Source organism: Eleutherodactylus coqui, chromosome 3 (genome assembly GCF_035609145.1).
Source record: "Eleutherodactylus coqui strain aEleCoq1 chromosome 3, aEleCoq1.hap1, whole genome shotgun sequence".
Lineage (NCBI taxonomy): Eukaryota > Metazoa > Chordata > Amphibia > Anura > Eleutherodactylidae > Eleutherodactylus > Eleutherodactylus coqui.
In genome coordinates this window covers 25,416,279-25,432,691 of record NC_089839.1, presented here as the reverse complement: position 1 = coordinate 25,432,691, position 16,413 = coordinate 25,416,279, and the positions used below count along the sequence as shown (strand labels likewise).

Here is a 16,413-nt window from a genome sequence, read left to right as displayed (position 1 = left end):
GAACAGCGTGTAGATGACAGGGTCTCGGTCATGTATGTATGTACAGCGTGTAGGTGACAGGGTCTTGGTCATGTATGTATGTACAGCGTGTAGGTGACAGGGTCTCGGTCATATATGTATGTACAGCATGTAGGTTACAGGGTCTCCGTCATATATGTATGTACAGCATGTAGGGGACAGGGTCTTGGTCATGTATGTATGTACAGCGGTCAGAAACTATATACTATAAATTATAAACTAAGTGAGGAGGCTCAAATGGCCACGCACGCTCCTCTGGGTAATATGCAAATAAGGGAGACGGAATAAATCCTCCACAGCGCCACCTATTGGAAGGCAGCATTCCTTCAAGCCAAAGTCAGACTTTTTATACAAGCCTTGTTACAATGACTGGGAATTACAAGCAAAGCCAGACTTCATGTACAGACAGCTGTTTCAGGGTTTTTGCCCTGTATGTGATATAATGTGCGCTTCACAGTACCTTATAGCTCCTCAAAGAGCTTCTGAGGCAGCTGGTGTTATTTACTGTTTAGCACACACTAAACCTGCTGCAGAACCTCTTTTGAAAGTTTTATATCAAACTGTAATAGTACACAAGAACCCTTTGTCTGCTTCATCAAGAAGATGTTCTGCAGCAGCTGGACCCCAATGTCCGTTCACACAGCGGCGATTATTACATCCGGCGTCTGAGCGGTACGGACCGCCAGTTGTGGCATTTATATAACAAACTATCAATCAGCCATTATATAATGTACAGTCTGTGAGGATGATGAGGGGAGGACGCAGCCGTGTAGGACTTGTGGGGTACGGATGAGGGATATCATCAGTCTTATAAGATACATGACGCTATACCGCAGAGGATATGGCGCATGTGATATAACTGCCGCAGGTCACTAGACATGTTAGATACATTTCTTACCTTACACAACCTCATGGCGGGTGTACATACACACCAATAACTCGCACCACAAACTGACACGGCTTTAATAAATGTATCACATGTTATGACTCTTAGCTGCTCCCCTATTTTCTATGCTCTGTAATATATAATATATTTCCCGCACATCATGTTCTCCATTATTTCCCCTCCCTTTACATGTAGTGGAGTAATACCGCCATACTGTCACACGGTGATTGCATCATCTCTAGTGACAGAAGAACAAACGCCGAGTTCACCGACAATAGCTGCATTTCCTCTATAGTGCACATTCCATCCCGCCGTCTTATAGATTACAGCATATCAGTACATATGTAATAAACAGGTAGGTCGGCTTCTAGGTCTGAAATCTTTATCTTCCGGGATCAGACATGACGACAAGTTGTCGCGGTCCTGGACGCGTTTCGGCTGGTCCTGCAGCCTCTCACCAGCTCTGTACACACTGACGAACACGTCTTATATAACACAGATCTAAAGACAAGCAGATGCCGGACCTGATTGGTTGTTGGGTGGATCCACAATCCATTCATTCACTCCAGGTTTGCTGCAGGTTTAGGGCTTATTCCCAGGGACGTACATCAGTTGGGTTTTCACACCCGGCCGATATACACTGCCCCTCTCTGCAAGGGGAGGAGGCGGGATGGGGTGGGAGCTAGGTGCTGAGCTCCCGTGCCCTGCCACTGTCTGCGGGATTGGGCAGAGGTAAGCTCCACCCTGTCATGCCCTCCCATTGCAAACAGTGGTGTGGGGCGTAGGGGGCGGGAGCTCAGTGCACCGAGCTCCCCACCCATACCGCCTCCTCCCCTTGCAGAGAGGGGCAGCATATATCGGCCGGACGTGAAAACCCACCGATATACATCCATGTGAATGAGCCCTTACAGTGGGTGTATTAAACATATAAATATATCTACAGAGCCATGCACATTAGTAAATCACATATTACACATGTTCATAACCTGCCAGGCATTATTATACTGCTGAACACCCTGATGGGCACTATGTGCAACCAGACAATAATGTGCAGAAATGCTGCAGACATGGGATTTGTTTCTACATGAAAAACCTATAAAACATAATTACCTGATTTGTTGGCAATAAACCAGCAATAGAAAGAGGGGGGGGGGGGGGAGAAAATCCGCTGCAATGATATCCGTTGTGGCCGGCTCTCCCACAGAGAGGAGCGAGGCCGCAACAGAAAAAAAAAATAGAACTGACACGCTGCGTCCCGGGAATCTGTGCCACAGAGCCGGATAATGCCAGCTTTGCCGCGACGGATCGTCCGCCCCGTGTGGACGAGACTTTTGTCAAATCCCGTCCACATGGCTGGCCGATGCCAGGATTAGTGGCCGCAGGGGGTTTTGCCACAGCAAAATTCCATGGCAAATCCGCCCCGTGTGAACCCGGCCTTACAGGGCTGTCCAACAATAAACTAATACATTGAAGTGCTATAAACATGCATTATTGTTTCTTCATGGAAAACACAAAAAACATGATTTGTCGGCATTGTGCTAGCAGAAGAATCCCCCTCAATAACGTAGATAGTAATTAGTGTCACCATATATATATAACAGGGCTGATTTATAATTTCGGCCCTTTGGGGTTCTGTTGTGAAGCTCCTGAATCCAGAATGCCTCCCTCTTTACAATCATCTCCTTCCTCACTTTGCATCTCTTACTGCCTTTTACTATCTCCATCCCAAAGCTGGAGAAGCCCCTCATGTTGCCCCCCTGATGATGTATAAATGGTCGGCTGCACCAGCACTCCCTCCGGTGCTTCTGGAGATGTTTCTCCCACGTTCCATCATCCTGGTGTGGAGTCTCCTTGATGCGCCCCCTACAGATGACAAGCTGCATTGTGTACAGTGTGTGTTATATATCACATTCATGGGGCCGCAGTTCATGAAGCTACATGGATCACATTGTTTCCTCCTGTCAGAGGGGCAGAAATCCTTCCTTTTGGAGGCAGATTGGCATTTGTTGTGTTTACTTTTACCACATTTACAATAACCTATCCTGGGTCCATATCGAAACCGAGGAGACCACATAATACATCACGGCCCAGAGTGACTTCTTCATCCTCAGAGTTGGAGGAGTCTGACGGGTGCTTTCATACGTCCAACTTCCAGCAATCCAACTCAGACAAGTCCTATACAAGAAATTCTGGGAACCCGAAGTAAAGGGGTTCAAAAAACGACGCAGAAGAAGGAGGGAGAAGACGGCATCCAACCCGAAGGGAGATAATGGAGAATAATGATATTTACATGACCCCTCACATTTTGTCCCAGGAACAGATCAATGTTCTCAATAAAGGACTAACGTCTGTACCAGATGCCACCTCTAAGCCATCTCAAACTATTCTTGACCTAAATAAGTTTGTCAGGACGTTAGGGCTAATGCCCACGGACGGATTTCTATTGAAGCTAATAGCTCAATGTACCCGCTGCGGAATTCCACAGAGTGAAATTACCCACGGCATGTCCTATCTGCCGTGGGAATACGCGTGGACGGCTTCTATTGTAGTCAATGGAAGCCGCCCGTCACGCTATACTTCCACTGTAGCACAACAGAAGTATAGCGTAAATACGCCCACCACCAGCAGCGCCATATGACACCGCCGGCGCGTAATGCGGGAGCTATGCAGTGGATCCGGAGGTGAGTATGGGGTATTCTGCCTGCGGAGCCCGACACGGCCGTGGGCATGAGCCCTTAGTTGTCAAGAAATATTTTCAAAATAACAAAAATAAAGGAGATCGGGCCGATATGTTTCTTCTGAACTCCAAGGGACACAAGATAATTTCTGTGCAAAACGTTTATTGGAGATGACGGCTCTATTGGATTTGCAGCATTGGAAGAGGACAGTAAGGTCTCCTTGGAAGAGTGTGAGAATCTACATCTGACAGTCCCAAGTCCCAGTTAACATCTAGGCCGAGAGCTATTGAGGACCTCCAACATACAAAGAGAACTAAAAAACCCGTATAAGGAAACACAAAGCAGGGAACACAGAAGGAAGAACATATAGAATGTATCAGTGGGGGAACCTAGGGAATTGAACAGTCTGATGGAGAATGACAGCCTGGTAATTAAGCCGTCTGATAAAGGCGGTAACATCGTTGTCCTGGATTCTGTGTTATACGCCAAATTGATCCGTATTATTCTGGATGACTCTACAACATACAGAAAAATGAGCGGGGATCCCCCCGGGCTGTTCTCCATCAAACTACTGAATCTATTAGAAGAAGGTTCGAGTCTTGGGATATTATCTGAAAAGGAGACTAAATATTTGGCCCCAGAAAATCCATCTAAAGCCGTTTTTTACAGCCTCCCTAAAGTCCCCAAGAATGTGCTTCCCCCACCCATGCGTCCAATTGTGTTGGGCATTGGTTCCCTTAGTAAAAGGTTGAGCGCAGGGATTGATCGAGCTCTACAGCCTCTTGGGTTGGGAGCCCCGGGGTTCCCCAATGACAGTAGAAGTGTCATCCAACAGCTGGATGATGTCAGATGTCAGAGCCGATATGGATGGGTGACATGATGTTACAAGTCTCTATTCTTGCATACCGCACCACATGGCACTACAGGCATTAACATTACATCTAAACAGATACAGTCAGTATGGTGAAAACATGAAAGAACTCATCTTGTCCAGGGCTGAATTTCTGCTTAAAACAATTATTTTTTGTTTGATGGTGTTTACAGATTGTGGGAGCCCCTATGGGCTCCAAGTTCTCCCCACCATGGCTAACTTGTTTGCGGCCTGGTGGGAGGAACATACCGTTTTCTCATATTCTAACCCTTTTTTGCATTGTGTGGTGTGATATGCAAGATATATAGATGACCTGATTCTGGTGCGGAACAGAAACGCCGTATGATTGAGGCACCCGGGACATCGGATCACGTTCCAAACTACATTTCCAGCTTTTTGCATTCATTTATAACAACTGTAACCTGTAATCATCGTTGGAGATCTCATCTTTGGATCCCCATATGAGGGGTGATGTGCGCCAGCATAGGGTTAACATCCCCCTATACCACAAGCCCAATGCTGGTAGTACCATCCTGCTTGGGAGTAGCTGTCACCCGTCTCACACTATACAGGCTATACCAGTGGGGAGTCAGAGCTAAGAGAGAATGATCTGATGGAAGGGGCTCTAGTGAGGCTGAAAGATATATGCCTAAGGTTATAATTGGGGAGGGGGGGGGATAATGCAAAAACTGTGGGGAGAGCCAAGGAAAGGGTTAACTCCATGGGTGGAAAGACCTTGATAAACAAACACCACATTAGCAAATCTAATGAGAAGAGGCTAACCTATGCAACAGCCTACAGGAAGGCTGCGTTCACACGGGGCGGATTTGCCACAGAAATTCCATCTGGAGTTTCATCGTGGCAAATCTGCCTGCGACCGCTGAATCCGGGTTCAGCCAGCCATGTGGACGGCGAATCCGTCGGGGCAATACCGGCACAGATTCCCAGCCGCCTAAGTGCTGCGGATTTTGAAGCTGCGTTTTCACATTTGCAGGTTTTCGGTGTGACAATACCGCGACATTTCCGCCAGGAATGTTTCCCGTGTGACCCCAGCCTGCGGAATATAACAGCATCAGGAAACTCTGGCAATTTGTTGCCCATCCTGAAATAAGACGGGGAGCTGAAAATTATTTTAGAGAAAGGTACATATTGTGCCCAAAAAGAGGAGGAGTCTAGGGAACAAACTGTCACCAAGTACCTTCTGGAGCGCCCCCCGCAGGGAACACTGGTCGCCAGACAAAGGGTATTGTAAATGTGGTAAAAATAAATGTAACGCACGCCAATAGATAATGCAATCCTATGCAGATAGCCGTGATTTGACCGCGTGAAACCCCACGGGGGAAAACAAATCGCGGGATGTCCTATTTCTGTGCGAACTGTGCAAAGACTCGTCATGGCTGACGCGCCGCTTCTGCTCTGCCCATGTGCTGGCTGGGCAATAGCTGGCACATAGCAGAGTAGGGAAGACGTCGGGAGGAGGTGAACCACGGTGGTCACTGCAGGGGCACGGCTCGCATAACAGCGGGATCCAACCGTCTGCAGGAGGCCAAAAGGAAGGATTTCTGCCCCTCTGACAGGAGGAAACAATGTGATCCATGTAGCTTCATGAACTGCGGCCCCATGAATGTGATATATAACACACACTGTACACAATGCAGCTTGTCATCTGTAGGAGGCGCATCAAGGAGACTCCACACCAGGATGATGGAACGTGGGAGAAACATCTCCAGAAGCACCGGAGGGAGTGCTGGTGCAGCCGACCATTTATACATCATCAGGGGGGCAACATGAGGGGCTTCTCCAGCTTTGGGATGGAGATAGTAAAAGGCAGTAAGAGATGCAAAGTGAGGAAGGAGATGATTGTAAAGAGGGAGGCATTCTGGATTCGGGAGCTTCATACCAGAACCCCAAAGGGCCGAAATTATAAATCAGCCCTGTTATGTATATATTGATATATGGTGACACTAATTACTATCTACGTTATTGAGGGGGATTCTTCTGCTAGTACAATGCCGACAAATCTTTTTTTTTTGTGCTTTCTATGAAGAAACAATAATGCATGTTTATAGCACTTAGGCACTTCAGTTTTTTATTTTTTTTTATTTTTTGACTGCGCAGTGATGCCTAATAGTGTCATGTTGGACACCACCATAATGTCAGGCAGGTCTAGAATCACATGTCACCTGCAGAGATAATCCCATAATATAACACCACTGCATTCTATATTATTGCAGCAGGTGTTGGCTCCCCCCTTCTTTTTCTATTGCTGGTTTATTGCCGACATATCTGGTACCGTATGTACTCGAGTATAAGCCAAATTTTCAGCACAAAAAATGTGCTGAAAAATAATAATAATAATCTTTATTTGTATAGCGCCAACTTATTCCGCAGCGCTTAGCCCCTATCGGCTTACACTCGAGTGAGGTGTTTAAAAAAACACCCAAAAAACGCAATACTCACTTCTCAGCCGGCGTCGCTCTCCCTGAAGTGATGCTCTTCCCGGCGGTGCGGCAAGCGACTTCATTCTTCTCCCCGCTGTCATCTCCCTGGCTCGTTCGATTCCCCTGCCATCAGCGCTGTGATTGGATCGAGCGCCGGCCAATCACAGCCGACGCTCGATAAACCAATCACAGCCATTCAGTGGCATCACAGCCAATCACAGCCGGAGCTCGATCAAGTCACAGCGCTGGCTCCTTCTTCTGCCGCACAGCCATGGAGTAGTGGGAGGTCTTTTCCTCCTTCTGCTGCCGGAAGTCGCCATCCCCCGTTGAGCGCTGATGCCAGTCCTCCTCTCCTCCCCGCCGGACAGTCTGCCAGGCCCGAGAAGATAATGGTGAGTGGCTCTGCATCCCCGAAGCTCCTACTGCGCCTGAAGGAGGGAAGATTCATCCTGCTGCATGTAAGTAGTCTGTCCATATGGGGGAATATGGCTGTATATATGTCTGTATACTATGTATGTGTGTATTAATGTCTGTTTATATGTGTGTATATATGTCTGTATACTACACTGTACCGTCTGTGTATATATGGTATGTATATGTATAGTGTGTGTGTAATATATATATACTAGCTGATATACCCGGCTTCGCCCGAGTTAATTTGGTACTGCTGTTTATCTGGTGTTCACACGGAAAATCTTATGAAGTCGTGGTTACTTTAGAGATACTGAGGAAAAACATATGTTCACCATTTTGCATAGTTCTCTGCGTTACCCAGGAAACACCACGTGGAGGCAACCATGTGACGTTTCCTTCATAAAAAATGACATCAGGAAGTGAGAGAATTAGATTACGTACATAAAATTTGGACACTAATTATTTTGCGCTTAGAATTGAATAATCGAGTTGGGACCCATTAACTTTTCATACTTAGGACACAATCAATGCTTGTGCCAAATTTCATGTTTCTATGACATTGGGAAGTGAGACATTTAGATTATGTACGTAAAATTTGGATACTAATTCTTTTGGGCATAGAACTGAATAATGGAGTTGGGACCCATTAGCTTTTCCTATTTATGACATAATCAATGCTCGTGCCACATTTCCCGTTTCTATGACACCGGAAAGTGAGAAAATTACATTCCGCACGTAAAATTTGGACGCTAATTCTTTTGCGCATAGAATTGAATAATGGAGTTGGGACCCATTAGCTTTTCCTATTTCTGACATAATCAATGCTCGTGCCAAATTTCCTGTTTCTATGACACCGGAAAGTGAGAAAAATACATTCCGCACGTAAAATTTCGACGCCAATTCTTTTGCGCTAGAATTGAATAATGAAGTTGGGACCTATGAACTTTTCCTATTTATGACATAATCAATGCTCGTGCCAGATTTCACGTTTCTATGATACCGGAAAGTGAGAAAATTACATTCCGCACGTAAAATTTGGACGCTAATTCTTTTGCGAATAGAATTGAATAATCGAGTTGGGACCCATTAGCGTTTCCTATTTATGACATAATAAATGCTCGTGCCAAATTTCCCGTTTCTATGACACCGGAAAGTGAAAAAATTACATTCCGCACGTAAAATTTCGACGCCAATTCTTTTGCGCTAGAATTGAATAATCGAGTTGGGACCCATTAGCTTTTCCTATTTTTGACATAATCAATGCTCGTGCCAAATTTCACGTTTCTATGACACCGGAAAGTGAGAAAATTAGATTGCGTACGTAAAATTTGGACGCTAATTCTTTTGCGCATAGAATTGAATAATGGAGTTGGGATCCATTAGCTTTTCCTATTTATGACATAATCAATGCTTGTGCCAAATTTCCTGTTTCTATGACACCGGAAAGTGAAAAAATAACATTCTGCACGTAAAATTTTGACGCCAATTCTTTTGCGCTAGAATTGAATAATCGAGTTGGGACCTATGAACCTTTCCTATTTATGACATAATCAATGCTTGTGCCAAATTTCACTTTTCTATGACACCGGAAAGTGAGAAAATTAGATTCCGTACGTAAAATTTGGACGCTAATTCTTTTGCGCATAGAATTGAATAATCGAGTTGGGACCCATTAGCTTTTCCTATTTATGACATAATCAATGCTCGTGCCAAATTTCGAGTTTCTATGACACCGGGAAGTGAGAGAATTAGATTCCGTGTGTAAAATTTGCACGCTAATTCTTTTGCGCATAGAATTGAATAATCGAGTTGGGACCCATTAGCTTTTCCTATTTATGACATAATCAATGCTCTTGCCAAGTTTTAAGTTTCTATGGCATTGGGAAGTGACAGATTTAGATTATGTACGTAAAATTTCGACGCCAATTCTTTTGCGCTAGAATTGAATAATCGAGTTGGGACCCAATTACTTTTCCTATTTTGGAGATAATCTATGCTTGTGCCAAATTTCATGTTTCTACGACATCGGGAAGTTGGAGAACTTTTGGCGAGTCAGTCAGTGAGTGAGTGAGTGAGTGAGTCAGTCAGTCAGTGAGTCAGTGAGGGCTTTCGTCTTTATATATATAGAGATATATATATATATATCTCTATATATATCTATATATATATATTACACACACACACAGTATATACTCAAGTATAGCTAGGCTTATAAGTCGAGTCAATAAGTTTTATCAGTTTTTTGTGGTAAAACTTGTTGACTCGGCTTATACTCGGATCAGCTTATACTCGAGTATATACGGTAATTATGTTTTATATGTTTTTCATGTAGAAAAAAAAAACACATGTCTGCAGCATGTATACACTTTATTGTCTGATTGCACAGTAGTGCCCATCAGGGTTATGTTCAGCAGTATAATAATGCCAGGCAGGTCTATGCGTACATGTCACCTGCAGGGAAGTTACAGGGATAACCCCATATTCCAACAGCAATATAGTTTATATTATTTTTGCAAGGGTTTTCTTTTCCTCTCTTTTTCTATTGCTGACAAATCTTATTATCAAATGTGATTTGATAATAACTGATCCCCTCCATACTCCCCAAAATACACTGCAGATAAGTGATATAATAACTGATCTCCCTCTATACTCCCCAGAACACACTGCAAATAAGTGATATAATAACTGATCCCCTCCATACTACCCAGAATACACTGCAGATAAGTGATATAATAACTGATCCTCCTCCATACTACCCAGAATACACTGCAGATAAGTGATATAATAACTGATCCCCCTCCATACTCCCCAGAATACACTGCAGATAAGTGATATAATAACTGATCCTCCTCCATACTACCCAGAATACACTGCAGATAAGTGATATAATTACTGATTCCCTCCATACTCCCCAGAATACACCGCAGATAAGTGATATAATAACTGATCCCCTCCATACTACCCAAAATACACTGCAGATAAGTGATATAATAACTGATCCCCCTCCATACTCCCCAGAATACACTGCAGATAACTGATATAATAACTGATCCCCCTCCATACGCACCAGAATACACCGCAGATAAGTGATATAATAACTGATCCCCTCCATACTACCCAGAATACACTGCAGATAAGTGATATAATAACAGATCCCCTCCATACTACCCAGAATACACTGCAGATAAGTGATATAATAACTGATCCCCTCCATACTCACCAGAATACACTGCAGATAAGTGAAGGAGAAGCACAATGAGGGGGAACATCTTCCTCATCCTGATACATTGTAGCCCCGAGTGACGAGAACATAAAGAACTTCTCCTACAAACAACTGGAGCCGTCAGTCAGTGACTCCGCAGACTGGAGGCGGAGCTCAGCTCTGATTGGACGGAAGGTATCCTCTCCTCCAATAGTAAAATAAATCTGCGGCTGGTCAGCAGTTGCCGGGCAGAGTGAGGCCGGAGAGGTTAGACGGCGGAGAAAGTGAAAGTAAGATGTCGGGATTTTCCAGAAGTAATGGAGATTTGTAGAGAAGTGTGAGGAGCTGATAATGAGGAGTAAGCCGGGCAGGGAGGTCTGCTGGGTCTGTGGGGTGTGAGGAGCTGATAATGAGGAGTAAGCCGGGCAAGGAGGTCTGCTGGGTCTGTGGGGGCCGCTGTGATCACCATGGTGATGGGTAATAATAACGCCTCTGTCCACCATTGTGTCCCTCTCCTCATCAGCTTCTCATTGCTCTGTGGAGGACAGAATGGCGCGGCGAGCTCCGCGGTTCCATCCGGCGACAACAAGCGATATCTGACCGATGATAAAGGGGAATGATGATGGATGTGACGTATCTGTGAGGACAGAAGCCTGACAGCGGTGTGACCAGAGCCGGACGGACACCGCCGTCACCACGGAGATATATTCATCGCTGGAGACGCCATTTACTGTATAATCACCGCTGACATCCATGTAATGTCCTGTACAGAGAGCAGCGGCCGTAGGATGAGATGTCAGCGCACCGCAGTACCCAAGTACTGCAGCTAACTGCCGCTATAGAGACGGACATTATAGCAGAGCGTGTAAGAACTGCAGAATGGCGCCCTCCTCAGGGAGCGTCCATACAGGGCGGGATATACAGAATATCCCCCAGAAATCTGCAGCAGCGGGAAAACATCACAAACGCCTTCGGTGAGACAAAACCCCCAGCAGACTGACCCGTATAGACGGACCCCCAGCAGACCCGACCCGTATAGACGGACCCCCAGCAGACCCGACCCGTATAGACGGACCCCCAGCAGACCTGACCGTATAGACGGACCCCCAGCAGACCCGACCCGTATAGACGGACGCCCAGCAGACCCGACCCGTATAGACGGACCCCCAGGCCGGTCTCACACCACAGGATTTGAATTGCGGATTCCACGATTGCCGTCCACACGGAGGATCCGCAGTAAGACGCAGGCATTGAAATTCTTGTATTTTCGAATTTTTCCTTCACACTCGCGGGTCCGAATCGCGTATTCCGCAATCGTAAGAAAAATCGCAGCATGCTCTATTTCAACACAGTTTCTGCAGACGGCCTCCACTGAAGTCACTGGATGCGCCCCGCAGCCGGTACACAAAAAACATGGCGTATGAACAGCGTAATCGTTTGTAACGCCGTATGAGAATATATAGAATAGGAGAGGATCTCCCCTGAGGGATGTGCTGCTACTCTCTGGTGTCGTCTCCATGTCTGCAATCTTTTTCTGTGTGGATGATGCGCTGTTCATACGTTTATATCCATGTGGAAAACCGGACGCATCCGCCATCTTCTGCAATCATTCACAATTACTTTTCACGATGGATCGCTGGTCTTCCGCTGCAGATATCTGCACGCGGAATCCGACCCATCAGAGTGAGCCCGGCCTGAGGCTGCATTCCCACGAATGTATATCGGCTCGGTTTTCACGCCGAGCCGATATACGTCGTCCTCATCTGCAGGGGGGGGAGGATGGAAGAGCCAGAAGCAGGAACTGAGCTCCCGCCCCCTCTCTACCCCTCTGCACTATTTGCAATGAGGAGAGGCGGGACAGGGGCAGGGCTAATTCTCAGACCTTAGCCCTGCCCCAGTCCCGCCTCCTCCCATTGCAAATAGTGCAGAGGGGCGGAGAGGAGGCAGAAAGGGGGCCGGAAGTTCAGTTCCTGCTCCTGGCTCTTCCATCCTCCCCCTCCCTGCAGAGAGAGACAACGTATATCGGCTCGGCGTGAAAACCGAGCAGATATACGTTCGTCTGAATGCAACCTGAGGGTGTATTTACACGGCTGATTACACAAGTTTTACGCGCTGCGAGACGCTCATTAACGGCCCCCATTATTTACAATGTGGCTCCTTACAGGGTTGATGTTTCTCTTGCAGACTGAACAATCCCATCCCCCCCTCCTCTTGTCTTGTGAGTCTCGTATGATAATAATAGGTGTGACTGTGCCGTCTACCGCATATGGCGCAGCACAGAGACGGGGTGTCCGTGTGCCGTGTGATGTGACTGTGCCGTCTACCGCATATGGCGCAGCACAGAGACGGGGTGTCCGTGTGCCGTGTGATGCGAGTCGCGTACAAGAATCCCGGACACAACTCGCTATCGGCGGTGTAAATACGGCCCTGGTGATGCTGACAGAAGTGAGGGTTTAGCTGATGGGAACCAACTGCCAGAATATATGTGGATCCAAGCTGAGCCGAGCGAGCGCCACTACTCCTCGCTGCCAGAATATATGTGGGTCCGAGCTGAGCTGAGCGAGCGCCACTACTCCTCGCTGTCAGAATATATGTGGATCCGAGCTGAGCTGAGCGAGCGCCACTACTCCTCGCTGCCAGAATATATATGGATCCGAGCTGAGCTGAGCGAGCGCCACTACTCCTCACTGCCAGAATATATGTGGATCCGAGCTGAGATGAGCGAGCGCCACTACTCCTCGCTGCCAGAATATATGTGGATCCGAGCTGAGCTGAGCGAGCGCCACTACTCCTCGCTGCCAGAATATATGTGGATTCAAACTGAGCTGAGCGAGCGCCACTACTCCTCGCTGCCAGGATATATGTGGATCCGAGCTGAGCTGAGCGAGCGCCACTACTCCTCGCTGTCAGAATATATGTGGATCCGAGCTGAGCTGAGCGAGCGCCACTACTCCTCGCTGCCAGAATATATGTGGATCCGAGCTGAGCTGAGCGAGCGCCACTACTCCTCGCTGTCAGAATATATGTGGATCCGAGCTGAGCTGAGCGAGCGCCACTACTCCTCGCTGTCAGGATATATGTGGATCCGAGCTGAGCTGAGCGAGCGCCACTACTCCTCGCTGCCAGAATATATGTGGATCCAAGCTGAGCTGAGCGAGCGCCACTACTCCTCGCTGCCAGAATATATGTGGATCCGAGCTGAGCTGAGCGAGCGCCACTACTCCTTGCTGTCAGGATATATGTGGATCCAAGCTGAGCTGAGCGAGCGCCACTACTCCTCGCTGTCAGGAGTTAAAGAGCCTCCAGTGATTTTTTTTTTAATACACTCGTATATATATATTATATATGTGTGTGTGTATATATATGTATACACACACACATATATATACACGTCGCCTGGTGTTACCTTGGTTAGTTATTTCCTTCTTTCCAAAACTCCCGACCTCTCATTCCCCAAATGGTCATGTGATCTCAGTTCTGACCGCTCAGATCTACTTGGGGTTATGGATTCACTTTCTAGTCAGATTCTCAGTCTGTGTGATGCTGTTATGTGGATCTACCACAGGAGGCACTGCTACACAGGACACTACTGTTAGAGTTACTGGTAATGATCACACAGCTATAATAGTCAGCATCACCAATAGCAACGGTTACATTCTGGGTGTGACAGAAGGTTTAGTGCTGACCATGAGAAACACATCCAGATATACTGCTGCTCACCCAAAATGAGTATATCAGCAGATATCAGCCTTTATTAGGTGTGCAAAATGCAAAAAAAAAAAAAAAACAGGGAAACAAAGATTAAAAACAATTAAAATCTCCCCTTCCCCCAAGGGTCATCAAGTATAATAATGGCCGACCTGCTGAATTACCCATAAGGCTGCTGTCACACAGCAGGATTCTGGTCAGGATTTTAAATCCGTATTTATGAGCCAAAAACCAGGAGGGGAACCTACAGAGAGAATGTATAATGGAAGGATCCGCACCGCTTGTGTATTCTGCTGGGCGGATTGGGAACTTAAAGCAGCCCTGGAAAAACTCTAAAAGTGTCCCCATTCAGAACATGGAAAATATTATGTTGGGCACAAAGTAGGTGCTAAATGAGTGCGTTTTATCGGATAACTCTGCCCATAGCCGTCTGTACTCCACCCAGTGATATACGGGCAGCGCCAAATATGAGCTATTCTACGCCATATGTATAAATACTATTCTGAAACCTGCGGCTGAGTGAGGCAGCGCTCAAGTGAGGTCCGAAGACGTGGGGCGCGGCCTGTGGGAACCACGGCTGTACGTAGGGTTCATGCTGTCCTAGGCAGGTTTAGTGCTCACGCCCCCTATTGGTGAGTCTGGTAAAGCTTCTACCTATGCACTGCAGATAGCTGTCAGTCCAACAATTATTATATCGACAGCTATCCCCCCTCCTAAACAACCCCATACACATAGACTCTCAGCCATCAGTGTAGGGGGATTCTATTGGGGAGAAGGGCACAGCAACAGAATCACAGTTTACTAAATAGATAGAATCCTAGAATAGAGCTTACTACATAGATACAATAACAGAACTGAGCTTAGAACACAGATACAATACCAGAACCAAGCTTACTACATAGATACAGTACCAGAACAAAGCTTAGAACACAGATACAATACCAGAACCAAGCTTACTACATAGATACAGTACCAGAACAAAGCTTAGAACACAGATACAATACCAGAACCAAGCTTACTACATAGATACAGTACCAGAACAAAGCTTAGAACACAGATACAATACCAGAACCAAGCTTACTTCATAGATATAGTACCAGAAAGGGGTTTACTACATAGATATGATACTAGAAATAATCTTACATTTGTCAGTGTCAGAAACATATATTCACCACTGTAAAAAAAATTAATGAATTAATCCATCAGTAGCGGCATATAGCGGTGTACAGTTACATCCCCGATTTCAGTAGTTCCCTAACTTTTTCAGCCACAGAGCCCTTTATGAAGCAAAAGTTTCTCATGGAGCCCCATGGAGGGTGTGGTCAGGGGAGGGGTTAGGGGTGTGGCTTATCATGACATATACGTTTTACCTCCGTTGTCATAAAAAGGACAGGGCCGTTTAAAAAATGACAACAACAACAGGGAGGAACGCTGGGGCGCTGGATGGGTTATGGATATACATTATATTTAAAATTAACATATTGCGGAATTAAATCTCACACCCCATGTTAATATCCGTACGGGTTTTGTGCAGATTTTTTCCACAGTGTGTGGATGAAACTTTCAAAATCTCATCCACTTTGCTGCTACGGCTACTGTAAATTCAGCAGCAAATCCACCCCTTGTAGTAATAGTGACCCCCTATATTGGTGGCCCCAGTAATAATAGTGTCCCCTGCTGCTGCTCCAGCAGTAATGGCGTCCCCCAAAATGGCCCCAGTAGTAATAATAAGCCCCTTAGTAATATTAACCCCACAGTAGCTACAGTAATATTAAGCCCTCCAGTAATATGAATCCCAATGTAATAATAACAACCCCCTCAGTAATATTAACCCCACAATAGCCACAGTAATATTAACCCCACAGCAGCAATAATAACCCCCAACCAATTTACTTACCTCCTCCTCTGCTCTGCGCTGATCCCTGGTGCACACTGACAGCAGTGTGCGAGTCCGGAACAATTCTTCCCCGAGTCCCCACCTGCGGAACTGAGGAGGAGAGGACTCAGGGGAGGAGGATCCCGGGTGCACACTGAGATCAGAGTATGCACCAGGGTCGGCGTCGCAGTATGATTACCTGTGGGGGGTGCGGCTGCAGTACCCCAGCCGGTAATCACTACAGTGGTGAGTGGCCGGTGACTGCTCACCACAGAGACCTTCGGTCGGAGCCCCTGACTGTCGCTTGCGGAGCCCAGTT

The 16,413-nt window shown here is 46.4% G+C and overlaps 1 protein-coding gene across 1 annotated transcript in view; it reads right to left on the bottom strand.

Moving 5' to 3' along the window:
- The window catches only part of LOC136620520 (class I histocompatibility antigen, F10 alpha chain-like), a 40,035-nt gene extending 29,353 nt beyond the window's left edge, over window positions 1-10,682 (bottom strand). The window contains exon 1 of the mRNA XM_066595354.1: window positions 10,529-10,682. Coding sequence (XP_066451451.1) covers window positions 10,529-10,586 — 58 coding nt within the window. The 5' untranslated portion in view covers window positions 10,587-10,682. The remainder of the gene's footprint in view (window positions 1-10,528) is intronic.
- Between the last annotated feature and the right edge of the window lie 5,731 nt (window positions 10,683-16,413).